The sequence below is a fragment of the Etheostoma cragini genome, chromosome 1 (genome assembly GCF_013103735.1).
Source record: "Etheostoma cragini isolate CJK2018 chromosome 1, CSU_Ecrag_1.0, whole genome shotgun sequence".
Lineage (NCBI taxonomy): Eukaryota > Metazoa > Chordata > Actinopteri > Perciformes > Percidae > Etheostoma > Etheostoma cragini.
The window spans coordinates 25,333,124-25,345,623 of record NC_048407.1 but is presented as its reverse complement, the minus strand read 5'-3'; the positions used below and the strand labels follow the sequence as shown (position 1 = coordinate 25,345,623).

General features: G+C 40.4%; 1 protein-coding gene across 7 annotated transcripts; it reads right to left on the bottom strand.

The window, feature by feature from the left end:
* Positions 1-6,894: 6,894 nt before the first annotated feature.
* On the bottom strand, positions 6,895-12,500 carry LOC117948100 (insulin gene enhancer protein ISL-3). 7 transcript variants are annotated; one of them, XM_034877625.1, is made up of 6 exons: positions 12,334-12,500; positions 11,720-11,904; positions 11,071-11,333; positions 9,339-9,637; positions 8,462-8,629; positions 6,895-7,958 (listed from the first exon to the last, which is right to left on the bottom strand). In XM_034877625.1, the coding sequence occupies exons 2-6, from the start codon at positions 11,773-11,775 to the stop codon at positions 7,842-7,844; spliced, it is 903 nt and encodes a 300-aa protein (XP_034733516.1). In that variant the 5' UTR covers positions 11,776-11,904; positions 12,334-12,500; the 3' UTR covers positions 6,895-7,841. The 7 variants fall into 7 exon arrangements, with proteins under 7 accessions (XP_034733516.1, XP_034733468.1, XP_034733498.1 ...); XM_034877577.1 differs by having other exon boundaries at positions 11,715-11,904; positions 12,334-12,494; XM_034877607.1 differs by having other exon boundaries at positions 8,512-8,629; positions 11,715-11,904; positions 12,334-12,494.

Below are 12,500 nucleotides of genomic sequence, written 5' to 3'. Positions count from 1 at the left end.
TATTTTTGGAAAATTGCTAATTTCAGAGTGCAGACAACCTCATCATTTCATTTGGTAACATGCGTCATCCACCATGAGTCATATTCTGCAAGTTTTATTCCTGACCATTGCTGTATATAAACCCCATGCCTTCTGACAAACACTGCAGAAAGCCATAAAAAGTACTTCAAAACATTCAACACTGAGGCTTCACACTAGATTATTGTGACGCTTCAACAGTGACCAGGGCTTGTCTGGGTGCTGCCTGGGACCAGAAACCTGCTCGAGCCTCTGGGGACTCCCTGGTAGAGGCAACAATGGGTCAGAGCCCCTTCTTTGTGCAGTTGCCCTTCTTAATCAAACTAGCCAGAGGAGTGATTGGATTTTAATTCTGCTGGGCCCTTCGTAATGGTGTGATGGACGGGGACTGGTGAATTGGAGCAAGATGTCAGCCCTCGGAGGCCTCCATTAATGATATTGCTTCATTTCTTAAAGTGGCAGGAGCGCCTTGGGACGGGGGATCGCTGCAGTTGGCTGGCAGAGCCCTACCTTCCCTTTTTCATTTGACTCTCTCTTTATCTCTCACCGACTCAGGACCATTTGTGTCGCTCTTTGTGTGTCCTTAGTGTTGTGGACCATTTCTTGAACTGGTCCCAGCATGTGTGTGGTTCCAGACTGCTGCTGTGGCACTGGACACAATGTAATTATTGTCCTGTTGGAAAGGATTTACTTTATTTTTCACCTAATTGAAAGACAACCTGGACATTGACGGAACATACTGTACATTAAACTTCATACATTTAACAGACAAAAACAGATATATAGTGCAGGTACATATAATTAGATATACCTTCCTTTTTACATTAATATATAACAGTGTATGATACTGTATCTGAGAATGATGAAGAATGAAAGCTTATCAATTTAAACTGGAAGTCATTTTCCCTGATCGTGTGAAAATTTGACTCGTTTGACTCACAAGGTTTTCATCTGACAGCAACAGTAAATCAATGGCATTCACATTTCAGTTGCTGCTCTGTATGCTATAATTAAAGTTAGTCTCTGTTCCATCCTAACTCGTGAGTCAGGAGGTTAATTGAACTTCAGCACTAAATCTAAAACACAAAGACTTCCTGACAACATTCTTGAACTCCTGAACTGACACTGATATGAACCTGACGAACGCCAGAGTGTCTCCCTGAAACCTTTTGATGCCATTCCTCATCTTAAGCAACTCACACTTGCTGCCTCATTGTTTTCTTCCAGTGACACGTGTTTGTCTTCCTCGTTCAGCTAATGACAGTTTGGTCTTGTCAAAGTACAGGTGAACCCTCATTGTGTTTTATAGCAAGTCATTGTTGAGTGGGGCGGCTCCAACCTTCCTCTCTCCTCCTAATGGCCATTGCTGTGTTGTTTTTGCACTAGATTTATGCGTGGGTGGGGCACTGTGATTTACGGAGCTCCGACACTGTCTCAGCAGCAGGACCAGGGAGGTGGATTGTGGCTCTCTCTGTGTGTTCCAGGTAAGCCTGAGGTCTGCTCACCAGCCCTCCACACACACACACACACACACACACACACACACACACACACACACGCACACACACACACACACACACACACACAACGAGATGAGAACACCCAGACACTTTGATACACACTCAGCTTTTGTGGTGTAATACAGCAGGGAAGCTGCTTCTGTTCCTCCCTACAGGTTCACCTAAAGTACAGTAGAATAAGGCCTAGTCTACACATGCACTTTTTTTTTTTTAAACATAGTGTTTAGCCTTTTTTGTCAACACGCAAACTGTGTTTTAGGTCACTGAAAACAAACCTTTTGTGAAAATGTTCAGAAACTCAATTTTCCTGGTTACTGTAGGTTTTTGACTTCTGACGTCAGAGTTATCTCCATTTGTGAGACATCGCAAATGAGGCAACAATTCGTGCAATGACGGTTGTTGCCAAAATAGTGCTTGTTCTAGCCTTCCTAACAAGACTTCTTATATAATTTCCAGAGTTTTGCTAACTTTATAATCGCCTGTGATGGGAATAACTCCCACTTTTCTGTCCGTCCACACACGTGATTCTCCTCCTCTCTTCGATGTCCCGTTGCAGCCAGGTAGCCTTTCCGGTAATAGCTCTTTTTCAGGTTTCTGATTGGCCAACATCTTCTTCCTCTTCTTTGCTCGATTGGCCAACATGGATTAATAGTTAGGGTTACATATGGGTTGGCACGTTCTTGACAGCACTTCAATTGTGTTTTTGTTCTTTCATTGGTGGGAGATTTTTTTCAAACAGTGCTCATGTGGATGGGTTTGTTTTTTAAAACAAAGGAGGAAAAAAAAAGCTGTTTTCAAAATTTGTAAGTGTGGACTAGGCCTAGGCACAGCTATGCAACATTTATTCTTTTGATTTACATCTAGACAAAACTGTAGATTTGAAAATATAAACGATGATGGTCAACACATGTCAAAACAAAAAAATCTACATTTGTTTTATGATGCAGCTTTTTTAAATACCTCCTCGCCCTTTTGGCCCCAGTGCTTTTAAAAGTGTAAAGGATGATATGTGGATATTTACTCATAGTGTCAGATTCCCATAAAAGCAGCATTCATTCCCCAGGATCAATAGTACACAAGTGGCCCAGTTCTGCACAGAGATGTTGACGCTGCCCTTTCATTATCAGCGTAACCTAAGAGAAGAGAAGATTAAATTCTTGTCACCTGGTGTTAAATCGGCCATTACCCATCTAAGATAAATTGGTCCTTAAATTTCCCATTAAAAACACCTGACAAGAGGTGGAGAAAACAGTGCAAATGCAGAGCACACAATTTAATGATGTTGACACAGGAGTTAAAAGCTCTGTTCGGTTGTATTGTGTGGATTATATGAGATGAAGAGATAGATATTTGTTGTCTTATTTGGGTACATCCTGTTTTGTAGTGAGTCACATGTTTACTTATTTCTTACCCATTTACATAGGTGGAGCATCAGCTAAGATCCCACAGAAAACTTTATTTTTCAGATCCATGTATTCTTGTGTGATTTCATTCTACAATACATATTGAAACCCTCAGTCCAGTCATTGCTGTGTCTCCACACAGTCTCCAAAGTGTGACACTTTCTACCCCCCCACCTTTTACTTTTTACTCTTGCAGAAAAAAAGCTCCCGGTTCAGTCCCTGCATTAAGTCAGCCTGTCAGAATGCTTCCCTGGGGGGTTTTGGACTTGAAGTTCTTCAAGCAGTTCCTCGGCTGGTGGCCCCCACTGGATAAGCAGGGTCACAGTGGACCCGAGTGTCAAAACTTTCACAGAAACTCCACAGAAATACACGCTCACTCAATTTCAGTGTTTGTCAGTAATGCTAATTTAACGGTCTGAGGATACTTACTTTGAATGCAACAAGAGGGTTTAGAAGGTGCTGCAGACAAACTGTCAGGAAGACAATATATAAATAAAAACATTGCAAATTGATCTTGTTTTTTTGTTTTTTTATAATTTAAAATTGATTTTAATTCAGATGCACAACACCTTTGCTTTTGCACAACAATATGGGACTAACCATTCTGTTGGTGGCTCTAAAATCTCCAATTTCTAAAGGTTCAAATATGAAAATGTTTAATTGCAATCATTTCTATGGGCATATGGATGGACCATCTGATTTTTTTGTGCTGCTACTTTGGAAATGTTTAAATATATTGCTTGCAAGGAGCAACAACAACAACAATAATAATAATAAGATTATTAATCTATTCAAAATTAGATTGAAAAAAATGTCTCTTACCATTTTACAGTATGAACAAAGATGTAAACAAATCTCTCCACTGATATTTCTTGTACTTTGAGATTCAAAATTCAATTAGTGAATGGTTTTGCAAGTTGTCATGACAAGCTGATGGAGAGAGTTTTGTTTCTCCTTTTTTGTTGTTATCTTTCAGCTCAATTGCTAAATTGAATTGTGGTAATTGACTTTTCAATTATTTATTCGACAATTGATTATTTGAACCATGGTGAAAATGTTGAACGGTCAGTTTGGTGTCAGACCTCTGGAGACTGCCTTTACAAACTACTGAGTTACTGACAAGTCTCTCTAATATTTAGTCTGACCCCATTGATTAAAAAATGGTGTGTACAAAATATTCCACTTGTCAGTGCAGTGGCTACAAAGTTGAAGTAGCATCTCTCTAAAACAGTTTCAACAAAACCTGAAAATGATAACCTTTATGAATAGGATTAATTGCAGGACTGTTATATTACACTACATTATGTTTAGCTAGGTGTACCTAATAAACTGGCAACCGAGAGTAATACATACCCACAGCTCCATTGCCAATGTCGTTTGGACCTATTGCCTTTTCCCAAAATGCATCAGAGTTAGGTTCAGGAATGAAGGCTTGAGTTGAAAGCCTGTTTAATGAAAAGTAATGCCTAATATGGTAAAAATGTAACACTTGAATTAAATAATATGAATTTGTTTTGGAGCTAAATGAAGCTCTAAATGCAATTTGGGCTGGTTGGTTAAACGCCTAGAAAATGCTTGGACATATTCTGGACACATGCCTGTTATATTGCAATCAAGTTATGGGAAACTGGTTTTTGGAAAGACAAGAAAGTGTGAAAAGCAGCATGCAGAAATGTACCAATGTCTAGTTTTAGTTTTATTTGTGTTTTTTCCCTACACATACACCTCAGGATAACAGCTCTGACACACACACACTAACAAAATAAACTCGTCTACATGAATCAAAGTACATTGGAATGATCCATGCGTCTGTCAGTCTGTGACCGTTCAGTGACTCGGGGTCGTGGGCGGCGCTGAGCACGCCGGGTGATCTAATTACCTCCACCCCTCCACCAATTAGAGAATTACATCACACCTTTAAATGGACTCGTCCTCTCAATCATTAATGATACGGTGTCATTCCCTTTGACAGCGTCTTCGAAGCAACTTGACACAAGCAGACACAGTCCGGAGTTAGTCCTAAATTATGGTGAACTACATTGTCGCAATGTTTCGGTCAAAAAACTTGAGAAATAAATTAGAAAATCAAAATAGAGTGGGCTTTCTTCGTGCAAGTCAGTGGCGCACTGAGGCCCAGCAGGATCCAATAAAACCAAGTCTATCAGGCCTATTGAAAGAGGGATCCAGTGAGTGGGGTAGATACTGGATCTGTGTGTATATATGTGTTCAGAGATCACCGGTGTTTATTTGGTTCTTGTTTAACGCACTGAGGGGAAACGCCCATTCATAGACTTGATAGAAGATCTTCTGGCCTACAGCTTCTGAGGCGTAGTTTTATGGGTGTCAGAGGACATGATCTCTTGTCTCTATGATACACTCACTAATACGAGCTGAAAACGAAAACGTAAAATGGAGAATAAACTTCAGCTGGGCTGCAATTTTTGATCAGTGTCGCGTGCTGTTTTGGTGAATGTAATTGTGCATTTAAATTGTTTTTCAGTAGCATTTTAACAGCATTTTTTCTTTTTTTTCTTATATTTGCTCTTGGTGTGGTTACTCCATGCTAGATTTCATCACTAATTTGAAGCTATACAATCATCTATTTTATTTATACATTTTAACGTGGCAAACGTTATTTTTTGTTGTTGCAATTTTGGCTTTATTTGGATGTGCACAAAACGGATTGGTCAAAATCAGTTAGGATTATCTTTTTCATGCAACTAGAATGACATGTTAGTTCATTTAAATTTGATCTTTCATTTAAATGTGGTCTAGACTATCTTGTTTGAGTCTTGAGGGGATGCGCAGTGGAAATTAGCTGTTTTGGAAACATTTATGGCCCCGTAATGATTTTCTGCTGGAGGACAGTTAATTGGCTTGCATTCTTGTCTGTAAACGCCATTGTTATTCTTCACTTATCTCTGTTATCTTAATCTGCTCGCATTGTTAATTTATCTTATTTGAAATGGCTCAATTACAAATCTATGATGTGTCTTCTTTCAGTCAAATGTCCGATTAATTCACTGTACACAGTGTAGCCTAGGCTACTAAAAAACAAAAAAACATTTAATACAAAATACAAGCATTTATTTGGCAAATTTTGAGTCAAGTTTTAAGTATTTCCATTCGTTTCCAATTGTTTCTTTTTTTAGACTTATTTTCTTGCCATAATGACACGTTGTCTCTTGTTGTCTAACAAAACTGCATCGAAGACAAATAAAAGTCACTCCTGGCATGATGAATAATTTCTAAGTAGGTTGAATAAATAAATAACGTGAACTAGTATAGAGTACACCCCTGTGCTCACTTTAAAAAAAATACCTTCGTAGGCTATATGTCTGAAAAACGAGTTCAGCCACAGATTTTCAGCTCGTGGTTACATGGCTGTTTTGTTTTTGTCCTGCTGTCACGTGCTCAGTGTAAAGGAGGTCGGTTCATTTAGCCTGAGCTGTCATCTCGGCTGACCCGTGAGCAATAACGCAATTCACTGAAGGAAAATATATAAACTGAAGAGGAGAAGTGATCCTTTACGAGCTGCTCTCTGTTCCCCTCACATACGAGAGGGGCTTTGGAGTGTGTGTGTGTGTGTGTGTGTATGTGTGTGTGTGCGTGTGGAGGGGGGTGTTTAGTTAGTTTGTTGTGGCTTCAGTCAGTGTATCGCTTGCAGGTGATGCCAGGACTAGATAAGAGGTCGCCGATCCCTCCGCGCTGTCTAGACCAGCTTGTGACTCAACCAGAGGAACTGGACTGAGCACAATTTACAGCAGGTTTTTGCCCCCGAGATAGTAAATGACCACTGGCCGATTCCTGCTCCATAACCGAAGGGAGACACACCGCAGATGGAGGGGGACGATAAGACAACAGAGCCTCTGGGCTTCAGTCCAGGCAGGCCAACTTGATTTAGGTTTAACAGGACAAACAACATATTCAGTGCAACTGGAATGACTTTTTTCCAAGCTTATGTATTCCTCAAATCGGCCAAGGCTGTAGAAGTTTTGTTTTTGTTGCACGTTTCCCAAATCAGAAAAGACTCCCTGTCATGAGGAGGAACGATCTGTTGCAGCTTTGGATCTGGACAGTGGATTTGACTTTGTCACCTTATTAAGATCGACGGCCGACAAAATGTGCAGTCAATTCGTTTCTCGGCTTATTTTTGCAATGCAAGGTGGACAGTTGTTTTTAACTCCAGAGCTGCATCTTTAAATAAATTAAATTATTATAAATGGATTGAAAATGCAAAAGCGACAAAGTACAAAGATTGGTCATCAGGACACGTTATGTATTCATCTTGTTTGTTTTTTAATTCTTCATCAGTTAATAATCCTTTTACGAATCGCTTTCCTAACAATAAATAATATAACAATAATTTACTTTTTGTTCGAGAAGCTCAAACAACCTGCCCTTAAGATAAAATATTTTACAACACGAACAATTTGCAGTTTATCATGCTCTGACCTTAAGACAAAGAGTCAACGGGACTCGACAACGCAATGAATGTATCAAAAAAATTCTCATGTTGAAGAAACAAGACACAATATGATCACAATGAAATCGCAGAATGTCCATTTGTTTCGACATGGAAATGTTTCCAATCTGTTTTTGAGGGAAGGTTTGCTGCAGTATATCCATCGGGAGGTTTTCTGTACATCTTCTTTCTTCGTATCAAGTCATGCAACAATTGTTCTGCTTAGTTTTTGTCAATGAACGCTCCACAAAAACACTCGGAGTCAATCGGTGCTTTCTTGCTTCCATCTCCTCCGTGTCATGAATTTTAAAAAAAACACTCTCCTCCGTAGTTTGGGCGATGTGATGAGCTGGTCACATGCAGGGGACCGGGATCATGCTGCAATTGTCCTTGCAGGAGGGGGGGGGGGGGGCGACAGTTCGGAGGGGCCCCGTTTCACGTCTCCACCGGGCTGGGTACCATACTGTTGGGGGTGTCCGGTAACTGAGAGGACAAAGAAGTCACGTCGCTGCCGGAGGAGTTTCCGAGAGAGCCCGATTCAGAGAAAGACACCTGGACAGACAGAAACAGAGTGTCAGAATATGCGAAATGTTCAGGCTTTTATTTTGAAATCTTGGTTGAAAAAGCATTATAGTTCAGCTCGGTGTGTGTGTGTGTTTGTGTGTGTGTGTATGTGTGTGTGTGTGTGTGTGTGTGTGTGTGTGTGTGTGTGTGTATGTGTGTGTGCCACGCGTGCGCGTGCGCATAGGATGCATGTATATATTCACACGTGCGGCAAAATTCTTATTGTTTGTGTGCATGTGTGTGAAAATATTTCTTTGCAAACATCTTTTTATGCAAAATACATGATAGATAGATAGATAGATAGATAGATAGATAGATAGATAGATAGATAGATAGATAGATAGATAGATAGATAGATAGATAGATAGATAGATAGATCTCAATGAGAAATTGCGTGGGACTATGCCAGTATGTGAGGTTCTGATCTGCAGTACTTGCATGTCTGTGTGTGCACATCTAACTCAGCCTGTCCTGAACACACACACACACACCAGTTGTTGGAAGGCAGGCTGGTCCAGGTCACTCTGCAGGGCGAACTCACTCAGGGCTTTCCATGGAGGCTGGTAGGTCTGAACCTCCACTGGGTTCCCCTGCACAGCACTCTCATGTCGGATAGGACTTCCGGCTACAAGAGGCGTCCCTGTGAGGCCCTGCAGATTCTGACAAAGTCAATGAAAGAGAACGCAACATAAGCATCATTTGTCTGTGTCCTGCTAGTGAAAAGTACGTTTACGTTTTCATGTGCTATTTATAATAAATCCTGAATTTGGAATAATTAAGACAGCACTTTTCCCCAAAAAGTTTCCTCTTGGTGTGGAGCAAAGATTGAACGAGACAGAGAGATGATTCTGAAATGTGGACCAAGCCTGTTTGCAGAGGATGTTTTTATCTTTGAGGTCAAGCAACTTAAGCCAAAGCAATTGATTCATTATTCATTGACCTTAAGTTTGAATACAGGATAGCACTGGAGCCATGTCTCAGTGTAAGCTAAGTGAAGTATAAAAACTAAAGTTCAGGAAAGGGTTAAAATAATAGGCTGGTAGGAACAATAGTGGTAGAAAAAAGAAGAGTAGCATACCTGCAACTAGTGATAATTACAACCATAAAAATAATAAAAACATGATATTTTCACATAAAAACAAACATAATTAAAGCTATAATTTGATCATGTTCATCTGGCTTGCATATGGCAGTTTTTCACTACACTCTGCATTTAAAAAAGATTTTTGCCAGCCTCAAAAAGAAATAAACTTGGATGAATTGAATTCACATATTGGTCATCGTTTCAAATAACAAGCAAACACGTAAATGTCCATGAACAAATACAATAATAAATATTAAAAGTAGTAATCAAGTGGTCAAACTTACGAAGATGCTTACAGTCTTATCACTGTGGTGCTGCTGCTGGAGCTGCTTCATCAGGATGGACTTCTTCTTGTCTTTGCAGCGCTTGTTCTGGAACCAGACCCGGATCACCCTGGGGCTCAGACCGGTCATCTCCACCAGCTGCTCCTTCATCAGCGCGTCCGGCCTCGGGTTGGCGTTGTAGCAGGTCCGCAACGTGTGGAGCTGCTTCTCGTTCAGCACTGTCCTGACCCGCGTCGTCTTCTCCGACTGCTTGTGTACGTGGTTCCGATGCGGGGCCTGCCGCACCGTGACCGGGTCTGCTGAGGACGGAAGAAGGATAACGTCCGTCAGAAACTGCACAAAGGCCTCAGAAAGCCTCTCACATCTCGATGCATTTACTTAGCAGCCCATTAATCTCAATCCGCACTCTGTTGCAGTCTTACCTCCCTTAGATTGTATGGCAGTATGCATTAATATGATTCAGCCTGACATGATTTTTTTAGGGGATATAGCAATTTCTGCAAAACAGCTTATCATCCCGAGGTTCAAGCTAAGCAATACAGAGTCTTTAAAGAGGGGGGGAAACTATATTTTTGGGAAGTTCCTGGATGACAACAAATCATCCGCCTAGATTTAGGCTTCATCTTTCAGGAAATACATGAAGGAAATTCTGGTCTATGATATAGAGGTGAGAGACGTTTGAGGGAATTTCAATAGCCAAAACTTGTAATAACATGTTTTTTTTTTTTGAGGCTGCGTTTTGCAATTGAACCACTCACTTTTTGCATTGTTGTCTGTTCTCTTGTAGGCTAGTTAATACGTTTTTAACCGCATTGCCTTAAAATGTGAGGCTAATCTTATTTTTCAACAAATATATATGTAGGCCTATTATAAACTCAATTTGATTTGAAAAGCGCAGTTATGAAAGTGAGATCCTGCTGGTGTCACCGCTGGAGGCCTGTGTCACTGCACTGGGCTGGTAAGGTTTTCTGATGGGCGCTTTAAAGCAGGACGTTTTCGATCATTATTCACACATTTTCTTTGTTCTCTTTCTGTTGGCAGGCGCCCTCAGGATGAAAACTCTGATACTCACACACACACACACACACACACACACACACACACACACACACACACACACACACACACACACACACACCACATATAGAAACACGCACAAAGCCACAGTCAAATACCAGATTATTTAGATAATGGCAACAGAGCAGGTTAGCGCTAATAAGATCAATTATGAAATTAGCCTAAAGAAAGGTCGCAGCACATACTTTACACACGTACACACACACACACACACACAAACACACACACCATACCAAGCCCTTCAACAACAATAGAAATTATCTGGATGTTAAAGGACAACAAACAATGCTAATCCTTGATAATCTTACATTGATTTATTTTTTTCATGTATAGCTTTTCTAAACTCAAGCAGATACACATTTTCAACAAGCGTTTACTTTTTGTGTGTTTAATATATGAGAATTTATTTTTCACATTTCTTTCAACTGCAGGATTACATTTCCGATTGTGCAATGCTCTCGTGTTAATATTTATATTCAATTCCACTGTCTTAAGTAAAATAAAAAATACACAATAATAATAATAATGATAATAATGATAATAATAATAATAATAATAATAATAATAACAATAATAATAATAATAATAATAATAATAATAATAATAATAATAATAATAATAATAATAATAATAATAATAATAATAGTAATCCGACCTGCGAGGTGCAGCGGTCTGTTGGAGTGGATGTGTCCGGGGCTGATGGGGCTTCCTGCGGAGCTCCTCTCCAGCAGCAGGCTGTGGTCAGCCCGGCACAGCAGCTCCTCTTCCCGCAGGGAGAACTCGTCCCCCGGCAGCAGCTGCCTGCTGCACACCGAGCACCGAAAACACTCGATGTGGTAAACGTTATCCCGGGCCCTCATCACCAAATCGCTGCTGCTGAATCCCAGGTTGCATTTTGAGCATTTTATTCCAAACAGCCTGGAACATTGGAGAAATTTCTCAAAGAATTAAAAACCTATGAAATAAAAATAACAACGAAGAAAACTTTTTGGACGACAACTCAGAGTTGTGAGTTGTGTTCTAAATGCTCCCTTATGTTAAATTTATTTTTATTGTAATGGAAAACAAAATGGTGTGAAGTCATGGTTTCTTTGAAATATTGTAAACTGGGCATTTACAGAGGTCTTCTCTTTTGTGACCTTTTTCTTTTTATATCCAAATTGGTTTATTTTTTAAATTAGGTTTAGCCTTTAGGCTACACACTATAAATTAATATTGCTTTTATAAATGTTTAACTTTACATTTGATGTGATTAAACCCATTTCAGCCTATACTACTGGAACATTTCCAAACTCCTACCTTACATAATCTCTTTTGCAATAGGTTTTGCCGTCCCGGACGAAACAAGTGCAGGTCTCATCCAGGTACTGGCTGCACTCTGCGCACTTCAGGCAGGCTGCATGCCACTCCAGGTCGGGAGAGACTCTCAGTATGTACTGGTCATGGATCTGGCTTCCACATCCTACACACATCGCGAATCCTGGCTTCTCTGCAAAGAGCGCCCAGCATTGTAACCACAGACTGAAAACGCAGCCAAATAAACCCAGCAGCATGTAGGCCCACTCTTCTGTCTTTTTGTTCAGTTTTAAAGTCTAGCCTGTATGTTTCAGTCTTGTAGTGAATTCCTCTATTTTGCAGACTGGACATGTCTTGATGCAGCTTGATGTTATGTAACAGATGAAGACTTTTGCCAGTGTTCATCAAGCAAAACATTGAATTGTTTAACTTCCACAGGCTACTAAAGAGCCTCAGAACTGTACAGCCAAAGAAATGACAGACTGCTACACAATATTGCACCATTAAGACAATAACTTTAGTAATCGGTGCGCTGCTGAATATGTCATGTAGCCAATAATGCCACCACGAAGAAAGCCAAATCTGCCACCTAAAACTCCACCGAGCAGTTTAGCATACTTACTTTTGGAATGATCCCCCATATCACCCAATAAAGAAGAGCTGAAAATAATATCCACCATACAGGACGCATAAAGGGGACTGTGGTAGAGGCAGAAACGATGTGAGGAGATGACTGGCCCTTCGGCTGCCTCCCTGATAACGTGTGTCTCTCCGGACAGGAGAGGGGGC